This window comes from Haliotis rufescens, unplaced genomic scaffold (assembly GCF_023055435.1).
Source record: "Haliotis rufescens isolate VD_foot unplaced genomic scaffold, xgHalRufe1.0.p SCAF_16, whole genome shotgun sequence".
NCBI lineage: Eukaryota > Metazoa > Mollusca > Gastropoda > Lepetellida > Haliotidae > Haliotis > Haliotis rufescens.
Genome location: NW_025963846.1, coordinates 4,351,753 through 4,376,868, shown reverse-complemented (window position 1 = coordinate 4,376,868; position 25,116 = coordinate 4,351,753). Strand labels below are relative to the sequence as shown.

The 25,116-nt window shown below is 39.7% G+C and overlaps 1 protein-coding gene across 1 annotated transcript; it reads left to right on the top strand.

Annotated features, from left to right (window-relative positions):
• The first annotated feature begins 3,173 nt into the window (after nucleotides 1–3,173).
• Nucleotides 3,174–7,617, top strand: LOC124144282. Its single transcript, XM_046513615.2, has 3 exons — nucleotides 3,174–3,489; nucleotides 6,840–7,019; nucleotides 7,345–7,617. Exons 1-3 carry the CDS (start codon nucleotides 3,174–3,176, stop codon nucleotides 7,557–7,559), a joined length of 711 nt encoding a protein of 236 aa, XP_046369571.2. The 3' UTR covers nucleotides 7,560–7,617.
• The last annotated feature ends 17,499 nt before the right edge of the window (nucleotides 7,618–25,116 follow it).

Sequence of the window (25,116 nt, the reverse complement as noted above, 5' to 3'; positions counted from 1 at the left end):
GAAGCTATGGTGCAATGTTTTAGAGCTAATTTGCTTTAACAGTAAACTGATGAACGTGGGAACATTTCATGTGTGTGTGAATTATATATTACGTCATTGATCACCACCAGCAAATGATGCAGTCAGTGAGTATGGTACAACCCACATTGTCCCAAATATTGATAATCGAACCAGGGGTCTTCTGCGTGAAAACACCTTAACCACTAGACTAATCACACTCTTTCAGTTGTGTAGATAATATTATGTGTGTGTTGTGTTAAAGCTGTTTAGATGGTGACTACTCTTAATTATGTTATATAGTCTGAAGATGCGTTGGTGCATATCGGTCTTGTTTGCTGTGCAGACTTCTTATACGTGTTCGACATACTTGGAATGCAGCCTCGTATTGATTTGTTGACTATATCTTCAAACTTGGGATTACAAACTAATAAAACTTTTTGCCTGTTTTAGAAGTTAAGAAAATTGGATTGACGCTCCTCTTTTTTCCGTACAATAAGGCTACATATTGGACCTTTACTCGAACTATCGATGTCATCACTGATTTTCAGTGATACATTCTCATCATAAGTTTCACCACTATTTTACCTTTTACTGTTTCGGCAGCTATTCGAAACAGATTGTATTCTGGAACTGATGTTTTATATTGAATAAACAGACAGCTCGCTATTCATTATACCGAAGGCGCCATCTGCCTATTGTATAAATATTAAGTACATGAAGTAGAGGTACATGTATTCATCCATAACAATAGATATCAAGAGTACACAGCTTTTCCCACATTTATAGCACAGATGGTGTATATTGACATACTTGTATGGTGGCATTAATGATATGAGTTATGAATATAGGCAAAAAGGAATCAAAGTGTGACCTGCGTTACATCCATATGATGGGGATAGGACAATTTAGGCAAGAAGAAGGTATCCCACTATCCATCAACCATGCTCCCCCTCCTGGCGGACCTGTTTCGTTTTGCATATGAATCGGAATTTCTGTTTGGATTGGTAAAATAAAAAAATGGAATTTGGCCAAGAGGTTTTATTTAAGCTTCAGGTAAATCGATATCGTTCAATAATTGATCAACAAGCTAATTCCCTTCCACTGATTTACTAACCTGAACGGACCCGTGAAGAATCCGGGGTAGAATAGGTCTTCAGCAACCCAATGGCATGCTTGCCGTAAAAGGCGACTATGCTTGTCGTAAAAGGCGACTAACGGGATTGGGTGGTCAGGCTCGCTGACTTGGTTGATGCATGCCATCGATCCCAATTGCGTGGATCGATGCTCATGCCATTAATCACTGGATTGTCTGGTCCAGACTCGATTATTTACAGACCGCCGTCATATGGCTGGAATATTGCTGAGTGCGGCGTTAAACAACAAACCAACCAACCAACTCACCTGAACGAGAAATAGAAGACACCAGTGGAACCGCCTCATCTGTTTCATATTTAGATCTAGATTTAGTGAAAGGAAAATCACCACAAGACATTTTGACAAAAGGTCTGACATTAACTTTGCCTTCATGTCAAGCAATATTCCTGCAGCTCCAGCCTTTGGTGTCTACATTTCGCAGTTTTTTGCGGTTCAAGCGAACATACTCTTTTAAAGAAGATTTTAATGAGCCTCGTACGGCTCTTCCTCAAAAGTTGTTTGACCAGGGTTACAACATTCAAGCATTGCAAGGTTTTCAAAACGTTTTATTAGGTATCTGGAGGATATTTCCGAACTTGACGTAATCAGTGCCAACAATGATGTCCGATGCAAAATGTTATTTTGAATTGTAGCATATGTTCCTGTGTTTGTTCGGGTGCACACTTGACTTGTGTTTGTTCAGGTGCACACTTGACTTGTGTTTGTGCTGACTGCCACCGACAGGGAAGTACACCCTCACACTTTCACAAATTGATAGCGATTCATACATGCTAATGATATGGTCGGATACGTACATCAATTAATATGTCTTATGATTATTGAATGGGTTTTGTTGCCTTTATTCAACATTCCATAACAGTGAATCGCGTATGTATTTCCATCCGTCCTTAATAATTTCCACCAATATTTTTATAACACAAAAGTGACTAGAAATATAGAAAGCACAACGACTACTTCGGATCCATATCATAGAATATGTGCAAATTTACAGCCAAATATATACTTACATATAATTGTTCTCCTTCAGTAATGTGTAGATCTGCACGATTGCGTTTGATATTAAATATGTCAGAACATGTAAGGTTATATTATAATATGTTCATTTCGCATTTAGTGTATTTGGTTGGTTGCGTGCCATAGTACCCCCGAAGGCGTGGGGCATTGCTCATGATATCGACCACTGGTCTGTCTGGTGTCAGAGCTGGACTACTGCTGACTGTGATGATTTGATACACGCGATACCAAACGTTTGCACTAAAACATCGCATACCATGTGGTCAATGAAATCCGGGTAAGAGTAGGTCTTCAGCAACCCATGCTTGTGTAAGAGGCGACTAACGGGATTGGGTGGTCAGAGTGGCTGACTTGGTTGATGCATGTTCTTTTTTCCCAGTTGCGTGGATCGGTGCTCATGATATCAATCATTGGATTGTCTGGTCCAGACTCGATTATTTACAAACCGTCGTCATATAGCTGGAATATTGCTGAGTGTGGCGTTGAACAAGCAAACAAACAAACAAACAAACAAGCAAATAAACAAATCAAGGGTTCATATTTTAACTCATAACTATAGTACTAAGATTGAAGAGGACCCCAGTACCTCAGTCTCGTCATCGATGTATATATATATATATATATATCATCACAGGTTGGACAGTGTCATCCCTATAACAGTTGACATCAACTGGTTGACAAAGGAGATGGCAGATAAACAACTTTTGTGATGATCTGAGCTGTTTTTCTTCCGTTACTTAAACCATACCTCTCGCCACGAATATTATGTCAGTCTTGTGTAGATAATTAAATGAAAAGTACGTTAACGTTTAGTAAGTACACATCAAATTGGGAACACAAAATCGATCATAATCGATCACGTATGGACAATTGCAGCCACATGGATAATGTAAATATGATCGATATCTCCCATGACGATTTCTGAAGCAATCTCTTATTATAGCTAAACTCTTCTAGTCTTGATATGCTGTTTGTCGTGTCAACCTAACGTAGAAAGTGCGACAATGCCCGTCATCACCAACTCCGCTCTACTTTTAACAATTTTATTACTTAGAGTCCCATCGAATGCTCAGGGTAGATCAAGTTCCATGGTACGTGTCCCTGAGTATGACAATATGCTTGATGAACGCTATAACATCACAGATCATGTTGGACTCTCCCACAGGGGGGACTGTGCCTCTTTGTGTCACAGGGACGTCCGCTGTGTCTCCTTCTCCTACAACATCCTCACCGGCAGATGTCTCCTCCACTCTGTACACTTCTACAACATGAATAGAGGGGTATCCCAACAGGGATGGCGCTACTTCAAGCTGTTTACGGGTAAGTTGAGAATTTACTTCAAGCTTTGAAATACCTGGACATGTCCTCCAAGGTGAAGACAGGTTAAGTCCACTTCAGCTACACGTTGACCACCGGTCAGTTCAAGTTGTGCTATACGCTGTGCACAGGTCAGAGCACTTCTACTACTAGTATGTCATCGTCCAAATTGCGTAGATCGATGCTCCTGGTGTCAATCACTGGCTTCTGGATAACTGATCCAGGCTCGATTAGTTACAGACCGCCGTCAAATAGCTAGAATAATACTCGTTAAACTAACGAAAACGTTTTACCTGTACACAGATCAGTTCCAATATGGTACACACGTCAGTCCACTTCTACTACAAGTTGTACACATGTCAATCCACTTCTACTACAAGTTGTACACATGTCTGTCCACTTCTACTACAAGTTGTACACATGTCTGTCCACTTCTACTGCAAGTTGTACACATGTCTGTCCACTTCTACTACAAGTTGTACACATGTCTGTCCACTTCTACTTCAAGTTGTACACATGTCTGTCCACTTCTACTACAAGTTGTACACACGTCAGTCCACTTCTACTACAAGTTGTACACATGTCAATCCACTTCTACTACAAGTTGTACACATGTCTGTCCACTTCTACTACAAGTTGTACACATGTCTGTCCACTTCTACTACAAGTTGTACACATGTCTGTCCACTTCTACTACAAGTTGTACACATGTCAGTCCACTTCTACTACAAGTTGTACACATGTCTGTCAACTTCTACTACAAGTTGTACACATGTCAGTCCACTTCTACTACAAGTTGTACTCATGTCTGTCCACTTCTACTACAAGTTGTACACATGTCTGTCCACTTCTACTACAAGTTGTACACATGTCTGTCCACTTCTACTACAAGTTGTACACATGTCTGTCCACTTCTACTACAAGTTGTACACATGTCTGTCCACTTCTACTACAAGTTGTACACATGTCTGTCCACTTCTACTACAAGTTGTACACATGTCAGTCCACTTCTACTACAAGTTGTACACATGTCTGTCCACTTCTACTACAAGTTGTACATATGTCTGTCCACTTCTACTGCAAGTTGTACACATGTCAGTCCACTTCTACTACAAGTTGTACACATGTCAGTCCACTTCTACTACAAGTTGTACACATGTCTGTCCACTTCTACTACAAGTTGTACACATGTCTGTCCACTTCTACTACAAGTTGTACACATGTCTGTCCACTTCTACTACAAGTTGTACACATGTCTGTCCACTTCTACTACAAGTTGTACACATGTCTGTCCACTTCTACTGCAAGTTGTACACATGTCTGTCCACTTCTACTGCAAGTTGTACACATGTCAGTCCACTTCTACTACAAGTTGTACACATGTCAGTCCACTTCTACTACAAGTTGTACACATGTCAGTCCACTTCTACTACAAGTTGTACACATGTCTGTCCACTTCTACTACAAGTTGTACACATGTCTGTCCACTTCTACTACAAGTTGTACACATGTCAGTCCACTTCTACTACAAGTTGTACACATGTCTGTCCACTTCTACTACAAGTTGTACACATGTCTGTCCACTTCTACTACAAGTTGTACACATGTCAGTCCACTTCTACTACAAGTTGTACACATGTCTGTCCACTTCTACTACAAGTTGTACACATGTCTGTCCACTTCTACTACAAGTTGTACACATGTCTGTCCACTTCTACTACAAGTTGCACACATGTCAATCCACTTCTACTACAAGTTGTACACATGTCAGTCCACTTCTACTACAAGTTGCACACATGTCAATCCACTTCTACTACAAGTTGTACACATGTCTGTCCACTTCTACTACAAGTTGTACACATGTCTGTCCACTTCTACTACAAGTTGTACACATGTCAGTCCACTTCTACTACAAGTTGTACACATGTCTGTCCACTTCTACTACAAGTTGTACTCATGTCAGTCCACTTCTACTACAAGTTGTACACATGTCTGTCCACACATGTCTGTCCACTTCTACTACAAGTTGTACACATGTCTGTCCACTTCTACTACAAGTTGTACACATGTCTGTCCCCTTCTACTACAAGTTGTACTCATGTCAGTCCACTTCTACTACAAGTTGTACACATGTCAGTCCACTTCTACTACAAGTTGTACACATGTCTGTCCACTTCTACTACAAGTTGTACACATGTCTGTCCACTTCTACTACAAGTTGTACACATGTCAGTCCACTTCTACTTCAAGTTGTACACATGTCTGTGCACTTCTACTACAAGTTGTACACATGTCAGTCCACTTCTACTTAAAGTTGTACTCATGTCAGTCCACTTCTACTACAAGTTGTACACATGTCTGTCCACTTCTACTACAAGTTGTACACATGTCTGTCCACACATGTCTGTCCACTTCTACTACAAGTTGTACTCATGTCTGTCCACTTCTACTACAAGTTGTACACATGTCAGTCCACTTCTACTACAAGTTGTACACATGTCTGTCCACTTCTACTTCAAGTTGTACACATGTCTGTCCACTTCTACTACAAGTTGTACACATGTCAGTCCACTTCTACTTCAAGTTGTACACATGTCTGTCCACTTCTACTACAAGTTGTACACATGTCTGTCCACTTCTACTACAAGTTGTACACATGTCAGTCCACTTCTACTACAAGTTGTACACATGTCAGTCCACTTCTACTACAAGTTGTACACATGTCTGTCCACTTCTACTACAAGTTGTACACATGTCTGTCCACTTCTACTACAAGTTGTACTCATGTCAGTCCACTTCTACTACAAGTTGTACACATGTCTGTCAACTTCTAGTACAAGTTGTACACATGTCTGTCCACTTCTACTACAAGTTGTACACATGTCAGTCCACTTCTACTACAAGTTGTACACATGTCAGTCCACTTCTACTTCAAGTTGTACACATGTCTGTCCACTTCTACTTCAAGTTGTACACATGTCTGTCAACTTCTACTACAAGTTGTACACATGTCAGTCCACTTCTACTTCAAGTTGTACACATGTCTGTCCACTTCTACTTCAAGTTGTACACACGTCTGTCCACTTCTACTACAAGTTGTACACACGTCTGTCCACTTCTACTTCAAGTTGTACACATGTCAGCCCACTTCTGCTACAAGTTGTTCATATATCAGCCCACTTCTGCTACACGTTGTACATTTAACAATGTACTGATTTATACACAACCATATTAGAGAATCTTTGTTAATCTATTTAAGCAGAAGCGAAATTAAAGTCCATTTACTTGTTCTAGTTTTAACATTGTTGCAAGGAGCTGAACTGTAAACATATGGCATATCTTATCGTATCTAGACCGGTGCCCTCCAGACTTCGTGTACAACAGGATAGGGAAGTTCTGTTTTCGACACGACCTGTTACAAGCATCTTGGTCCGAACATGCCCGGCGTTGCAACGACAGCGGAGGCTCGCTTTTGATCATTGACACACCCGAAAAACAAGCGGAAGTTGTTAAACAGATTGGCTGTTGTCAAGGTAAGTAACCAAGGAACCGGTATATATATATGTCAGTCCACTTCTACTATATATATATGTAAAAGAAATGAAAATAGAAAAGACACTCAACACCGTACCCAACTGGAAATCAATACATCTGCACCTGGCATAACGTCTTGCCATTGTACACTATTGTGTCACCATGCAGGTATTGATAGTCAACACTCGTCACTTTCCGTAACCTGAAAGGAGACCTCTCCCGGAGTGACATGAGTGATCCCTATAATTCCCTAAATTGTTTTATGATAAACTACATATGTCTCTCGTACACAACATATCTTAATTCTAATCTGTTCTCCTTCAGATATACAGAACATAAACCTCTATCTTGGAGGTTACAAGGCCGAGGGGACATGGCGCTGGGTTGATGGAAGGGAGATAACTCCAACGGTCTGGTACAATTCCACTGTCAACAAACAAACGGGGAACATTGCTATTTCGAGGAAGTTTCAGTACATGTGGGCTGTGAGAACTTCAAATAGACGTGCCTTATGTGAAGTAGTGAATGTATCATTCTAACCCCTGTATACATATAACTAAACGTAAAGGTAGAAGTGAATCCTGTCTATGTTATAAACGGACGGGAGGGGGGGGGGGGGGGGGGGGGGGGGCAGTCATCTGAGGCGCTGCAATTCGCTGAACAGAGTTGCGTCCCTTGTGCACGCCAGAAACCTATGATCGTGGGTTCGATTCTCTTTTCGGCCCGATTATGTTTATGGGTTTGTTAGCACAATACCTTGCTCGTTAGCTTCACAAGAGTTACTGGTTGTTTTTTAAATATTAGCTTGATGACGTCATTGATCTGCGTCTGCGACGCCATGTTTGTTAAATGAAAAAGAATTAAGTTGAAGCCTATAATAGAACTGGTTTGTTTATATTATATATTCAAGTATTTATTCGCATCCACCATACTCACACTCTTGCCCCAATATGCCTAGCTTACATTCACACTGATTTTTTTAGCCTGGGCTCAAATCACCCTTCTTCTAGGCTCAAAACACTCACTCTTAAATCAGTCCCCTATATTGACATTATATTCACCAATGGAATAGCTAGAAGATACCACAGAATGCCTTAGCTGCTGATACAGTGTTTGTACCATGTATCATACTAGTAGCCACAGAGCATTAGACAAAAATAACAACCTGGAAAAACATAGTAGAAAGCTGACATTTTCTTGAGATCTTCTGAAAGTCACACTGATGCAACTGGTGACATTTTCAAAATGGCTGCCATTTCCAGGATGGCCGCCATTATTTTTGAAAATGATATACCATTTCGTAGTTGTATATATTCATGATATCATGCAATATATCAAATGAAAGCTCTACTTATGATATTTGTAACACTTCTGGTTCAGCAATGTGCAATGATTAGAAGAACTAGTGTCAGCATTTAAAGAATCATTAAACAAATATGTTTACGTTTAAGGGTAAGGTTGATTTAAAATCTTTATTACTCACTGTTTTACTTAAATTTGTATTTAAAAAAAATTGAAATAAAGTGCACATATTATCTTTGTTTTCCAGTAGTCATTGTTTAATTTTGTAAATATATTAAATAAATGTTGGTTTGAATATTTGAAGTGTCTGTCATTCAAAGTTTCATCCGGCGCACTGTGAATTGGAGTATAAATGAGGTATAATTAAAGGTATATATGAACTCAACAATATTATTCATGAGGATTACGTGTGATAAAGGATAGCTCAAAAATAGAATCATATTTTCTTCACGAGTTTGTCAAACAACCAACCTCTTTATTTGTAAAAGGCATCACAGGAAAAGCACAAAGAATGTCCTGGCAAGTTTGCTCAAGTCTGAAGTCAATGTACACAATCTTATGGCCTTTGTTAGTCACTTATCACGTGACTTTATGACGTCATGGCACGTCTGTCTATGACGCCATCTATTTTGAATGAATGAAGTTGAAGCTTATTATCTTTCTGGTCTGCTTCACTGTTCTGTCTGTCTGCTTGTATGTCTGTCCATCAGCACGAGATATATTACTCCCGTTCCCTGAGGTTCTTTGAGAGTATGTTTGAAACATAAAATTGTTGATAAATGTTGATTAAGGTTGTAAGTAATGTAAGATAAACACTTCCCACCTCACAGTACACAGAATCAACATATTGTCACCTCTTCTTACACTAAGGCCATTGGATAATTGGTTGTAAATATAATTATATTATCAACGGTGCTATAACTTTGCGAAAACCAGCCTGTGATTCTTCATTTTTTATCCCATACGCATTTGACCAGGACCCAAGTCTTATTGAGAAATGTGTCTTATTTACTATGTGCACTTAACAGTGGTATTTGGAGCTTGTTTGTCCCCTACAAATGAAGAGGACTCATAACTGCTATGTTCCACGAGGATGGAAAATGTTCTTGTCTCAATGTTAAAAGTAATTTAAAATAAGGTATTATTACATCAGATGATAGCTTGAAGAACTCATCAATATTATGTTAAGGTACATAGGGCAATAACAAGTCATGGGGAAATACCACGTTGCCAAGATGCTGTGGACTTTGGAGAATTTACTGTTTGTTTTGTATAGAATACACTTTAAGAACAATGACAATATTAGCCAAACAGCCTCAATTTATTTGGTCTGCCATACAATAACAAAATTGTTCAGCTTGTATAAATATTAACTGTATAACGTCCAATGGATTAGTTCATAATTACATACGGTTCTATTACAACTTTTTATGAAGAACACACCATGAAAGTGAGAAAGGATTAATAAAAAGAAATCTTGAGAATGTATTGACAAATTTCGCGTTCACTGAACATTTATGGCATTCAGTCACACTAAGTAAATCAATCCACAGAAAGACTCTATAACATAAGTGGATGGATGCGACAACAGTATCCGCAGTATCTCCGTGTGAAGCACTTCATCAAGAGATGTCACGATCCACCCTGTCTACACTATTCATACCACATAGCGACCAAACGCCGTTTCTATACACTGGCTTTATTGCGAAAGGTTGAACGACAGTACTCAACAATGACTTCGTAATCACCCTGAAAATCCATGAATTCTAACTTTTGATGAGAATTTGTTCATAAACTGATTAACACCCTTTGAATAGGCCAGTTTAACGTACATAACATGCTGTAAACAGATCAGTTCCGCTTCTGTTACAAGGAACATGCAGTTCACTTTCACTTCAATTACAAGAAAAAACGTGATCCAATCACAATTTCATTTAATTCTAATTAATCAACTCTTTCAAAATACAACGAAACCACTAATGCATCACACGCAAACACCTAAACATCATTAACTGAGGAGACCATTGTCTCCAATAAACATGGAAGCCTCTCATGGCGCCAACAGTCTGAAATAACGTCTTTGATAGGCATTTAGAAGTTGGAGTACTAAGTAAGGATAAGAATTTATGGATGGACAACTTCTTTATTACAATTAAGAGCGAGGTTTCGGTGTAGGCTCTAAGAGAGAGAGAAAGAGAGAGAGAAAGAGAGAGATGGTATGGTCCAGGAGGAATGTCACTATGGTGCCAAACAAACGCATCGCAACAAATTTTAGTCTTCAAATTGTGATTAATGATACATACTACGGTAAGAATAATACAGTGAAGTCACCCTCGGTGAATACAGTTCGATCTACCCTCTGTATCTGGTATTGAACGCAGTTGGGTAAACGACTATTACTGAAGATGTTGACCTACTGCACACAAGGAGGAGTAGGATTAGGGTTTAAGTTAGGGAGGCATTGTTCAACACAGTAGAACACAAAGAAGACACACCAGTTTCAGTGTCCACTCGATCCGCGCGCAGTTTGAGGCTGGGGACCATATTGAAGCAGATTGCCACGCAGTAGGGGTGTGGCCTACTTGCTATTATCATACACCTGTATGGGACTGTTGGATCTGTTGAATTCCAGTTGGGACATTAGTGCGGTCCATCTTTTCCTATGTTGCTATATCAAGCTTTGGGACAAACGTGAACTGATACAAGTTAAAATTGATCTTCAGTTGTTTGGAATTGGGTGCAAAGCCGACGTGACAATGAACGGAGGGAATGAGTGATCGGTGTCTAGCCGGTTGAGCCACATTTCAAAAATGGCTATTGCCGAATGCGCCACATTTTCAGCTGTGTGCATTTCACCCACTCTAGCCGGTAATTAATTAATCAGATTACCGATACCTTTAAATGAGTGTCCCACATTTAAATTTTCGTAAGTGCAAACATTGTCATTGTTTTAGATGTGCTACACAACAATTCATTACACAATCGGGGGCGGTCGGGTAGCCTAGTGGTTAAAGCGTTGGCTCGTCACGCCGAGGACCCGGGTTCGATTCCCGACATGGGTACAATGTGTGAAGCCCATTTCTGGTGTCCCCCGCCGTGATATTGCTGGAATATTGCTAAAAGCGGCGTAAAACCATACTCACTCATTCATTACACAATCGTTACCTGTAATGTGACAATGTAATATGACCTGTCATGATGTCCATCAATGTAATGTTTTGATGAATATATTATCCCTGTTATGATCTGAATAAGAAATGAGAAAACAAGTCTTGTTTTTTTAAATACGGTAACCTGTTAGAATCACAAAGCATGTTTTGACAGCATAGCCACGACAGCCACATTCCACCATCACAACCGTAACCATTGCCCCGCGAGCCACATCAATTTTGGCTATCTATTTTCGAAATGTGGCTTAGGCGGACTCCAACCGAGTGATCTGTCTCTGTCTCTTTCAAGATAACAATGAATGTCAGAAACAATTTATATATAGTTTTGTTTATATGGAAATGCTGAATATAAACCACCACATCAATATCAAAGTGAGTCGATATTCACCATAATGGTTTGTTTATAAGCCATGTAGTCATAAGTGTTGAAACAACTGTAAAATCAATCAAAACTGACTTTGTTAATTATACCAATCGATAATGTTGATGCTGTAGATAACACTAGTTGTGATTTAAGAACAGGTTATTAAGTTTGTTACAAGGCCTCTGAAGAGACAGAGTTTAAATGTTCGACATGATCCAAATGTGTCTTCGTGTGGCAGTAACATGTTTTTGCTTTGTCTCGAGTGTTCAAGGTGGTACAAGTCGAATGGTTCGAGTTGTTAATTATGACAATATGCTTGATGAACGCTATAACATCAGAGATCATGGTGGACTCTCCCACAGGGGGGACTGTGCCTCTTTGTGTCACAGGGACGTCCGCTGTGTCTCCTTCTCCTACAACATCCTCACCGGCAGATGTCTCCTCCACTCTGTACACTTCTACGACATGAATAGAGGGGTATCACAACAGGGATGGCGCTACTTCAAGCTGTTTACGGGTGAGCTAAACCTTACTTGAAGAATAACAGTTAAGTTTTATTTCTATTACTGACTGCAAACACGACAGTTAAGCTTTAACATTGACCTCCATGCATATATTTTCGAGTCGCTGCGACTGTCGTAACACCTATACATTAACGTGAGTTTGGTTTAACCCTCATTTGAACAGTATTTCAGTCATATCACGGCGCGTCAGTTTGGTGTGGAAGGAAAGTGATGCAGGTCTCAGAAGTTTGGTAAAACCCACGAGTTTGGGCTGACAAACTTCCAAACATAATCAGGGTAAACCTGGTACACAAAAGTACACAATTGTACCGCCGTAGACCATTGGACCACCAGTGACCCCACTTTTACGGTGGCCCATACCCGCCACTGTTGAGATCATTTTTCACCGTATGCCACTATATTTTGTCTGGCGGCCGCCAGATACTTCCAATGGTGAGATCATTTCCCCCTGTATACCTCTATATTTCATCTGATACTTCCACTGGTGAGATAATTTCTCACCGTGTACCTCTATATTTTGCCAGATACTTTTCGTTCACAAATTGGCATACCACGTGTGACCAGAATTACTTCCAGATCAGTACCCTTGCAATCAACAGGTTGGAGATTGTATCCGTAAGATTGAGCTTTTATAGATTGAGCCAGATGTAATATAGAGGCATACAGTGAAAAATGATCTTACCAGTGGCGGGTATGGGCCACCGTATAGACTTATGTCAGACAGTTACGTTTAGGAATAATTATCAGTCTCATGGAAAATGTAACTGAGAATTGTTCTTTTTAACGTTTAACACTAGTCTTTTTGGACTACAGATTTTAGAGCTTTTCAAGAACATATCCGTAACAGGAACAAGACTTTTACCCCATCCCACTGTAAGTCTGGTAGGCGGCCTGCTTGTCTGGCTTTTTTAATGACATGAGACATTGATTTAACCTATCCCATTTGAACATATCAGAGTCTGGCTCTGTTTAATGCTGGCTAAAGAAATTGAAATATGGCTTCCGTATACTTAATGCTGATGTTCGCCAACATCAGGTTCAATTTGATGAAATGAGTCAAAATTATATATCTTTCTGAATCATATGGGAAAGGATTGTGTGACTAAAACAATTGTATTATTAATCACATTAATTTCCTTCGACGGAATAAAACTCAAATTTGAAATTTTGTGCAATATAAAATACTTGATATATTATTCATGTCATTGTTGCTGTAATTATTGATGTAATCAAACCAAATGCCAGTCTTCAATTCACGTGAACATATCTGAAAACCTCCATTATTAAGTTTCCTAACAGAATTTCCTTATGATCTATAAAGGGATATTTATGGAATACTGGAAGGAACATTGTCGCATAGTCGCCCTTCCGAAAACAAGCAAAAAGTGTCATAATTAACCAAAGCGCGACAATACGACAACGCGATATTTTAGCCATTTGTCGCATTGTCGCGCTTTGAATTTATTTTATTTCTAGTAACGGGCCACAATGCGACATTTTTCAAGGTCACAATATGTGGTGTTGTCGCATTGTCGGCCCGTCAGAAATGTGTAAAAAGGGCGTTAAAATACGCGACAATGCGACATTATCAAAATGCGACAAATGGCTAAAGTGTCGCGTTGTCGCATTGTCGCGTTTTGGTTAATTTTGACACTTCTTGCTTGTTTTTGGAAGGGCGACATTTTCCCTTCTAGTGTTTCCATAGAAACTAGTTTACTTTTAATAATATATTTACCTTAATCACTCAAAACATTAACATGAATTATGATCGATTTATCTTTTACTTCAGACAGGTGCCCAATTGATTACGTCTTCAACAGAGTGGGAAAATTTTGTTTCAAACATCTTCGGGAAAAGCGATTGTGGGGAGAATGTGTACAGGTGTGTAAGGAAGGAAATGCTTCACTACTGATCATTGACACGCCTAAAAACAAGCAGAACTTGCGAGACAGACACGTAGTAGCCAAGGTAAATAATAAACCCCTGGACACAATTCTTAACAATGAGACCATAGTAATGATTGTATTACCACCTGTAGCGAGACCCGTTAAGATCCGGGGTAGAATAGGTCTTCAGCAACCCATGCTTGCTGTAAAAGGCGACATGCTTGTCGTAAGAGGCGACAAACGGGATCGGGTGGTCAGGCTCGTTGACTTGGCTGATGCATGTCATCGATCCCATTTGCGTGGATCGATGCTCATGATGTCAACCACTGGATTGTCTGGTCGAGACTTATTTACAGGCCGCCGTTTATCGTGAAATAAAACAGGCTTCGTTCTTTATCACTCTTTGTGATTTATCGCGTAGTTATATATTGCAATTTGGGTGTGGATCCGTTGGCTAAGATCGGTCTTAGGTCTCGCCCGGTTGAAGGTTGAGGTGACATGTTGACATAATTAGTCAATCGAGGACATTGTAAAATCATGCTTTGTGCATCTGTGCACCTAATATTATACTTTATTTTTCTGTTATGATATGTTCACAGAAAATATATGAGTGAGTGAGCTGGGTTTAACGCTGCTTTTAGCCTTATTCCAGTTATATAGTTATATCACGGCGTGTCAGCTTAAAGTGGGAGGAAAGCCCGAAGTGATGCATGTCTCGGATGTTTACCACTTCGGTGAAACCCACGAGCACGGGTATGGTGTTGACAAACCTAGAAACATAATTGGGGCGAACCGGGATTCGAACCCAAAATCAAAAGTTTCTGGCGTGCCCATGGGACACAACTCTACACAGCGAATCGCGCCGCCTTAGACGACTGGGCCACCCGTGCCCCCAACATGTATATGAGACAAGCGGAATGAATACCATATTGATTCTAAAAAACTCAATCAACCAAGTTCAATTCTGTCTAAATAGTTCATTTTTCCAGGTTATATATCACAATCCCGCCTGACAAACATTGGGGAAACATCATTCCTAGACTACTGGGGGATTGGTCACAAGCCGTGGTAACCATAGATATACTTACTTCTCCATATTCAGGGGCGGTCGGGTAGCCTAGTGGTTCGCTCGTCACGCCGAAGACCCGGGTTCGATTCCCGACATGGGTACAATGTGTGAAGCCCATTTCAGGACTCCCCCGCCGTGATATTGCTGGAATATTGCTAAAAGCGGCGTAAAAACCATACTCACTCACTCTCCATATTCATATCTATCAATTTGTCAAATACGGAACCAAATGTCATTTGTAATTTACTTAAAAACAGAGGTAGTCGGGTAGCCTAGTGGTTAAACCGTTGCTCGTCACGCCGAAAACCCGGGTTCGATTCCCGAAATGGGTACAACTTGTGAAGCCCATTTCTGGTGTCCCCCGCCGTGATATTGCTGGAATATTGCTAAAAGCGGCGTAAAACCATACTCACTCACTTAAAAACATTATGTGAAATGCTGTACTACCTCATATGTAGCTTTGTTGTTCATAACGATATCTACACAAACATTTCTTTTGTCTGTAATTTAAAAAACATATTTGCAAAAATAAAACAGACGGGCGTGCGTCAAGATCCGACGAACAATTCGAGCAAGACCGACATAGTTGTCGTTCCGGATACTGTTCCTCTTCAACTCACAGCGACTTTCACTTGTTATAGCTGACTATGTCGAGCGTGGTGAGAAGTGACACTCATGACAATGTCATATGGTTTTTTCAGTGTACGACAGCTTCAACTACTATCTTGGAGGGTACAAAGACGAGGGGACGTGGCGCTGGATCGACGGAAGGGAGATAACTCTGACATTCTGGTACAAATCGAGTGTCAGCAACTGGGATGGGAACGTGGCTCTACATCAGTCGTGGGGTCACGCATGGACTGTGCTCGGTCATTCGAGACGCTGCATTTGTGAAAGAGTGGATGTACTCCCCTGAGATTGCGGTACTAAATATGTTATCAGTCCTGGTAACTGGCGGGGGCACGGGTGTCCCAGTCGTCTGAGGCGGCGCGATTCGCTGTGCAGAGTTGCGTCCCTTGGGCACGCTAGAAACCTATGATCGTGGGTTCGAATCCCGGTTCGCCCCAATTATGTTTCTAGGTTTGTCAGCACCATACTCGTGTTCGTTGGTTTCACCGAAGTGGTAAACATCTGAGACCTGCATCACTTCGGGCTTTCCTCACACATTAAGGTGACACGCCATGATATAACTGGAATACTGTTAAAAGCGGCGTTATACCCAACTCACTCACTCACCTGGTAACTGGCGGTGTCAAATTTCTTCGAAGTACCTATCATTTGGGGTTTATTGCAGGAATCGTTTGCAGAATTATTGATCCTGATATCACCAAGCACGTGCAGTAGAAGACATGTAATAATATATTGATCCTGATATCACCAAGCACGTGCAGTAGAAGACATGTAATAATATATTGATCCTGATATCACCAAGCACGTGCAGTAGAAGACATGTAATAATATATTGATCCTGATATCACCAAGCACGTGCAGTAGAAGACATGTAATAATATATTGATCCTGATATCACCAATCACGTGCAGTAGAAGACATGTAATAATATATTGATCCTGATATCACCAAGCACGTGCAGTAGAAGACATATAATAATATATTGATCCTGATATCACCACGCACGTGCAGTAGAAGACATGTAATAATATATTGATCCTGATATCACCAAGCACGTGCAGTAGAAGACATATAATAATATATTGATCCTGATATCACCAAGCACGTGCAGTAGAAGACATGTTATAATATATTGATCCTGATATCACCAATCACGTGCAGTAGAAGACATGTAATCATATATTGATCCTGATATCACCAATCATTCTATTGTTTCAACGATCCATTATTTTTCCAGAAATGAAGAGCTATTTGTCAATATACATTATCTTGAACCAATATTTCAGTTCATTAGCACTTGGAACTGACGGAACTATTTTTTAAATATTTTGACAAGTGAATCATTTGAAATTTTATCGGAAAACATATATCGCCAACGGGGTTCGAACCCGCATCGTTTGATTTGAGGAAGTTTAATTGTCGACCTCAGCTTTCGTGGTGTGAAAGTAACTATGAAATATTTTCAGTATTGGCATAATACTCAAACATACGCTCAAAAATAATATGCATATGTATATAATGTTGTGTTAGAGCAGGTTACCCATAGCAATGTTCATTTTTATAGCAATTACATAAATTTCAGGTAACCATACATATATCCTTGTTCGGGGCTCTATGTCTCCTTTTATGCCCGACAGCATGTATATTTACAATGGGCAAGCGATTGATAAAATACTAGTTTGGGACACCACGAACTCATGAAGATCCGTTTACCATGTTTTGTAAATATCAGCTCGCGACGGAGCTTGGTGCACGTGAACAGCGACAAAAAAAAATACATTCCACGTGCATCACGCAAGCTCGACTCACGAAGTATAAATACAGACTACAAAGGATTCTGGTTTATGTTTCAAATAGTTTCCACAAGAGAACATTGTCAAAGTGTAAAAATAATGATGTGTTTTAAGTAGGAGAATATCCTCGTAACTTTCCATTCCTGCGGACCTCTGTTACAACCCTGAATGTAATTGTGTTACATTAAGGGTTGCAGGTTAACTCTTGTTACAACCCTTAATGTACAAATTACTCTTAATGTAAACATATTTTTTAAGGGTTTTGGGTTCCCCTTGTTACACACTTAATGTAATTTTTTTTACATTAAGGGTTAAAGTGATTAGATAATATTTTTTTTACATTAAGAGTTATCACTATGAAATAATACTTAATGAAACTTCGCAGATTTTAACGATCGTTTGTTACGACGTAAATTGTAATAACGCGGTGAAATGTTATAACACTGCGGTAAAATGTAATACTGCGGTAAATTGTAATACATACTGCGGTAAAATATAATACTGCGGTAAATTGTAATAACCACTGCGGTAAATTGTAATACCTACTGCGGTAAATTGTAATACCTACTGCGGTAAATTGTAATAACTCCACTGCGGTAAATTGTAATAACCACTGCGGTAAATTGTAATAACTTCACTGCGGTAAATTGTAATAACTCCACTGCGGTAAATTGTAATAACTCCACTGCGGTAAATTGTAATAACTTCACTGCGGTAAATTGTAATAAAAGATTATTCATTTGCAAACATACAAAGAAACCTGCATGAAGTTTAAAATGTGCGACTAATCAAAATCCGGACTTTGAAACGACTGATTGATCAATACTCATCTACATTAAATCCTTGATATTTGTATCTACTCAGAACGGAATTCGGGTTTCAGTGTTTGTTCGACCTTAACAAGATCAATTCCAACCTCCAGCATGTTCAAGGAATTCAAAAAAGCGATTTTGCTTCAATGTCTGTCATTCCTTTTGAAACACAGGTGCGGCATATTGTAATAACATCTCTTAATCATTCCAAATTTAAAATTAAATCCGAGTTACAGTGTTGTGTTCGACCTTATATTATAACAAACTGCGGCAAATTGTAATTATACCAAGTGCGGTAAATTGTAATAACATAGCTTAATCCTTCTGACTTCAAACTGAATTCGATTTCCAGTGTTTGTTCGATATAACATGATCCATTCCAACCTCCAGCATGTTTAAGGAAATAAAAAAGTGATTTTGTTTCAATTTCTGTCATTCCTGTTGAGAGGCTGGTGCGGCAACTTGTAAATAAAAATATATTGAAAATTATATGTCTGTTGTTTTATATCATTTTTTTATTCAGTGTGGGGGAAAGCCCATTTGTTGAAACGCCAGTACGGTGAATTGTCCGAATGGGGAAATGTCCTCCACTCGTGATCAACACATCATAATTAAGCAAAGATATATATTTGCTGGAAGAGAAATTTACCTACTGTGGCAGTGACCAGTTCTGGTAAACATATAACAGATTTTAAGGGCGTGATTTAACTGAAATATTGTTACAAGCCGCGTTAAACTCTTGATTTATTAATAAACTGATTATATGATATTAAATACATAAAGACATTCGCTTGAAGTTAATGAGTAAATTAATTTCTCTACTCTGACACAACAGCGTTCCCAGCACAAGCTGTAGTGACCACGTAAAAATATACTGTGACTGATATCACCCAGCACGTGCAGGAGTAAACATGTAATACTATATTGACCCTGCAATCACCAACTGCTTGCAGAAGTAGGCGTGGCATATGTTGACCCTCAATCCCTGATCACATGTTGTCAGACAAACAGATTTATTCGGTATAAAGCCTTTGGCCCAAAACACAGACTGATTTAATATTTATGCGTACGCATTTACATGTATCTTATTTCTTTCAGATCCTTTCTTATTTTTTTATATTTCTAGCATGATAATTTTATAGACATATAACAGAAATAAACCGGTGTTATAGATGGCTTCATGGCTTCACTATAGTGTTCGTTTGTTTGTTGTTTAACGCCGAACTCAGCAATAATCCAGCTATATGACGGCGGTCTGTAAATAATCGAGTCTGGACCAGAAAATCCAATGATTGACAACATGAGCATCGATCGACGCAATTGGGATCGATGACATGCATCAACCAAGTCAGCGAGCCTGACCACCCGATCCCGTTAGTCGCCTCTTACGACAAGCATAGTCGCCTTTTACAGCACGCATGGGTTGCTGAATACCTATTCTTCCCCAGATCTTCACGGGCCTCACTATAGTGTTCATGGTATAATATTCATGAATAAATTTACCAATATAGGGTTTTTTTCTAGTTTTTTTATGAACGCCGCAAATAAATAATACATGGAATTCGTCTCCAATATGGCAATGGCTCCTTGATTTGAAATACGAGCATAATCTTTCATGAATTCAATTCTAGAATATCTTCCAGTTTCAAGTGCAATATTATAATTACTACATCTGAACATAGAGATAACAATTCTTAAATGTGTTGGAATATCACTACAAAGGTACCATGCAACATTCAACATAGTCTTGTATTCTTTATAAAATACACACTTTGAAGGTTCATTAACTGTTGAATACCATGACTATTTTAATTATCAACTAAACTCAAGTAACAAAATACTTTACATTTTCAATTTCTTGGCATAGCCAAGCATAACCAAAACCATACTGAAAGAATATTTGCCTGATTGTTGATACCTAAGAATTATGTCCTAGAGCATCCAAAGATCTTATTATCAGGAAGCCTGTTTGGGGGCAAGTGTATCAGTCTACACCAGTATTTAACTACCCGTGACATAAAAACACATTGTAAAGGGAGTCTGACTCACTTCCAAAGAACCATACCATTAAATGTTATAAGATATTGTTTACAAATTGTAAGTTGTACAACCTCTAGTAATTTACAATGACAAGTTCCCCATAGTAAAGGCACTATCCTCGAATCAAATATTGGAATAAATGAGAGCATGTTATGTGACAAATCTTTGTCTGAAAAACAATTAGATATAGCTATATTTGCTTGCAATGCTAGGCATGTGTGAGCTGTGGCATGTATTGACCCTTAATCACTCGTCACGCGCACTAATGTGTGAGCTGTGGCATATGTTGACCCTGAATCACTCGTCACGTTCACCTGTAGGTGTTGGCATGTATTGACCCTTAATCACTCGTCACGTACACTAGTAGGTGTGGCATATATTTACTCTTAATCCCTCGTCACGTACACTAATGGGTGTGGCATATATTGACCTTTAATCACGTGTCACGTTCACTAATGGGTGTGGCATATATTGACCCTTAATCACTCGTCACGTACACCAATGCGTGTGGATTATATTGACCTTTAATCACTTGTCACGTACACTAATAGGTGTGGCATATATTGACCTTTAATCACTTGTCACGAACACTAATGGGTGCGGCATATATTGACCTTTAATCACTCGTCACGTACACTAATGGGTGTGGCATATATTGACCCTGAATCACTCGTCACGTACACTAATGGGTGTGACATATATTGACCCTGAATCACTCGTCACGTACACTAATGGGTGTGGCATATATTGACCTTTAATCACTTGTCACGAACACTAATGGGTGCGGCATATATTGACCTTTAATCACTTGTCACGTACACTAATGGGTGTGGCATATATTGACCCTGAATCACTCGTCACGTACACTAATAGGTGTGGCATAAATTGACCCTTAACCAACCAGCATTAAATATATTGAGATATATCTTGATAATAAGATCCAGTGACGGACAATCTCCGGACAATACTGATTGGGCACATGTATTGAACCAAGTAGCAATGTCCAGAAGGGATGTCAAGTAACAGAATGATTGTGCGGTACATGAAAGACTGTGACTCATGAAAGGACAGAAGCTGTATAGGCATAGAATGGCCTGGTGGTACGTAGGACGTGTAGGGGATTAGATGTCTTGATTCTACTTCAAGATTGTCGGACATGTAGGGGATTAGATGTCTTGATTCTACTTCAAGATTGTCGGACATGTAGGGGATTAGATGTCTTGATTCTACTTCAAGATTGCCGGACGTGTAGGGGATTAGATGTCTTGATTCTACTTCAAGATTGTCGGACATGTAGGGGATTAGATGTCTTGATTCTACTTCAAGATTGTCGGACATGTAGGGGATTAGATGTCTTGATTCTACTTCAAGATTGCCGGACGTGTAGGGGCTAAGATGTCTTGATTCTAATTCAAGATTGTCGGACATGTAGGGGATTAGATGTCTTGATTCTACTTCAAGATTGCCGGACGTGTAGGGGCTAAGATGTCTTGATTCTAATTCAAGATTGTCGGACATGTAGGGGATTAGATGTCTTGATTCTAATTCAAGATTGTCGGACATGTAGGGGATTAGATGTCTTGATTCTACTTCAAGATTGCCGGACGTGTAGGGGCTAAGATGTCTTGATTCTAATTCAAGATTGTCGGACATGTAGGGGATTAGATGTCTTGATTCTAATTCAAGATTGTCGGACATGTAGGGGATTAGATGTCTTGATTCTACTTCAAGATTGCCGGACGTGTAGGGGCTAAGATGTCTTGATTCTAATTCAAGATTGTCGGACATGTAGGGGATTAGATGTCTTGATTCTACTTCAAGATGGTAGGATGTGTAGCGGAATGGGTGTCTGAATTCTTATTCAACACGGGGGATTAGATGTCTTGATTGTACTTCAAGATTGTCGGACGTGTAGGGGCTTGGATGTCTTGATTCTACTTCAAGATTGTCGGACGTGTAGAGGATTAGATGTATTGAATCTTCTTCAAGATTGCCGGACGTGTAGGGGACTAGATGTCTTGATTGTATTTCAAGATTGCCGGACGTGTAGGGGATTAGATGTCTTGATTCTACTTTAAGATTGCCGGACGTGTAGTGGTTAAGATGTCTTGATTCTAATTCAAGATTGCCGGACGTGTAGGGGATTAGATGTCTTGATTGTATTTCAAGATTGCCGGACGTGTAAGGGATTAGATGTCTTGATTGTACTTTAAGATTGCCGGACGTGTAGGGGATTAGATGTCTTGATTGTACTTTAAGATTGCCGGACGTGTAGGGGATTAGATGTCTTGATTGTACTTCGAGATTGTCGGGCGTGTAGGGGATTAGATGTCTTGATTGTACTTCAAGATTGTCGGACGTGTAGGGGATTAGATGTCTTGATTGTACTTCAAGATTGTCGGACGTGTAGGGGATTAGATGTCTTGATTGTACTTCAAGATGGTAAGACGTGTAGGGGATTAAATGACTTGATTGTACTTCAAGGTTGCCGGACGTGTAGGGGATTATATGTCTTGATTCTAGTTCAAGATGGTAGGACGTGTAGGGGATTGGGTGTCTGAATTCTTCTTCTCAACACGACCACATGTTTAAGGGGCTGGATGTCGTAATTCTGCTTTAACACGGCCAGATGTGTAAGGGGTTGGATGTATTGATTCTACTTCAAGATGGTCAGATATGTAGGCGATTGTTTGTCCTCCCAAAATACCATGCAAGGATGATCAAATGAAAATAGGACGGGATGTCCCGAGACAATTCTTGGGAGTTTAGGCAGGTACAGAGACCTGCATGATGACGGTCAAGAACAGCTAACGAGGAAGTTAGAGATGACTACGGTATACCATGAACGTAAACTGAAAAACTTGATATATTCAAGACAATTTGGACCAAAATGTACCAATACGTTATAGTCAGGATATACCAAAGTGAGGTTTAATAGGGATTATGCAATGGCGAAAGAGCGGTTATCTACATGATTAATGCAATTTGAACAATGGAATGTACATATGTGACAAGCCTTGACGGTTAAATCATATGGCCTGATGGTCTTTCTGTGCACTGCCAAATGATAAATTAAATTTGAAATACAGTAAAGTACGTTTATAACGAACACGCTTATAACGAACTGACGGATATAACGAACTGATTTTTTTTGTCCCGACTATTTGCTATAGTTATGCTGTATATGTGCTTATAACGAACTACGGTTATAACAAACTAAAGTTAGGAGTCCCTTCGAGTTCGTTATAACCGTAGTTTACTGTACATGTATATGGATTCCTAAATTCAAATTGAAAGTGACGCTACACCAAACTCTCTAACTCACTTACATACTTGAGGGAAAAGAACAACCAAGTATTTGTTCCCTGGAATGTGAAATGAAACTTAAGATACAGAATTGATTTGGGGATGACAGTTATTTTGTGGTTAATTAATCTCTCATTATGGTACATGGGCATAACTATCACGGTCGTCTAAGATTATTGCACTTATATAGCGACATTCATAACATGAATACCCCATTCAGACACAGTATACTGACTCCGAGCCGACCAGTACTTGTTTTAGCCTCTTAATGCCGTGCGCCAGCCAGGGTAACAACAAGTTCCATCTTTTAACGTCTTTTTGTATGACGCGGCCGGAGATCGCGGATGCTCTACCACTAGTCCACGGAGGCGGTCTCGTACTGGGAGGTGATGAGTGGGTACATGGTGTGAGACGCAGCCTCCACACATACAGCCGCCACAAGTAAGTCCTTTTCAGTATGGTCGAAGTGAACTACGTCGCAGACGTTTACCATATCTACGAGCACGGTAGGTGCTGACACACCTAGAAACATAATCAGCATGATCCGAAATTTGAGCCCACAATCATAGGTTTCTGGCACGCTTATTAACGTATGGCATCATGACAGCACGTTTGTACGGATCACGACGCTGATATCAAGGCAACGTCAAGGTCATGAGAACAGTGAAGTTCAGGTCAGTTATGCAAGAGATACGGACCCTTCTACAGGATGTTATTGAGAACCGATCGGCTTCCAACAGATGTTCCCACCACCAGCTTATATAAAATCTGAGTACTTGACGATTACAGTAAACTTGCTTCACGGGAAGGTAAGAAAACATTTTCTTTCATTTCGGGGCAAAGCCGTACAATAGTTTGAAAATGCTAATGTAAATTAATAGTTTGTATATATAGTGCATGCTTGCCATAAAAGCCGATTATGATTGTCTTACGGGGCGACTAACGGGATCGGGTGGTCAGACTCGGTGACTTGGTTGATGCACGTCATCGTATCCCAATTGCGTGGATCGATGCTCATGATATCAATCACTGGATTGTCTGATCTAGACTCGAGTATTTACAGACCTCCGTCATATAGTTGGAATATTGCTGAGTTCGGCGTTAAACGACAAAGAAACAAAAACAAATGTATACATACTTATTTGATGCGTATTGCCATTTTCAAATCACGTTTATTTGTTGTAATACCCTACGTTTGTA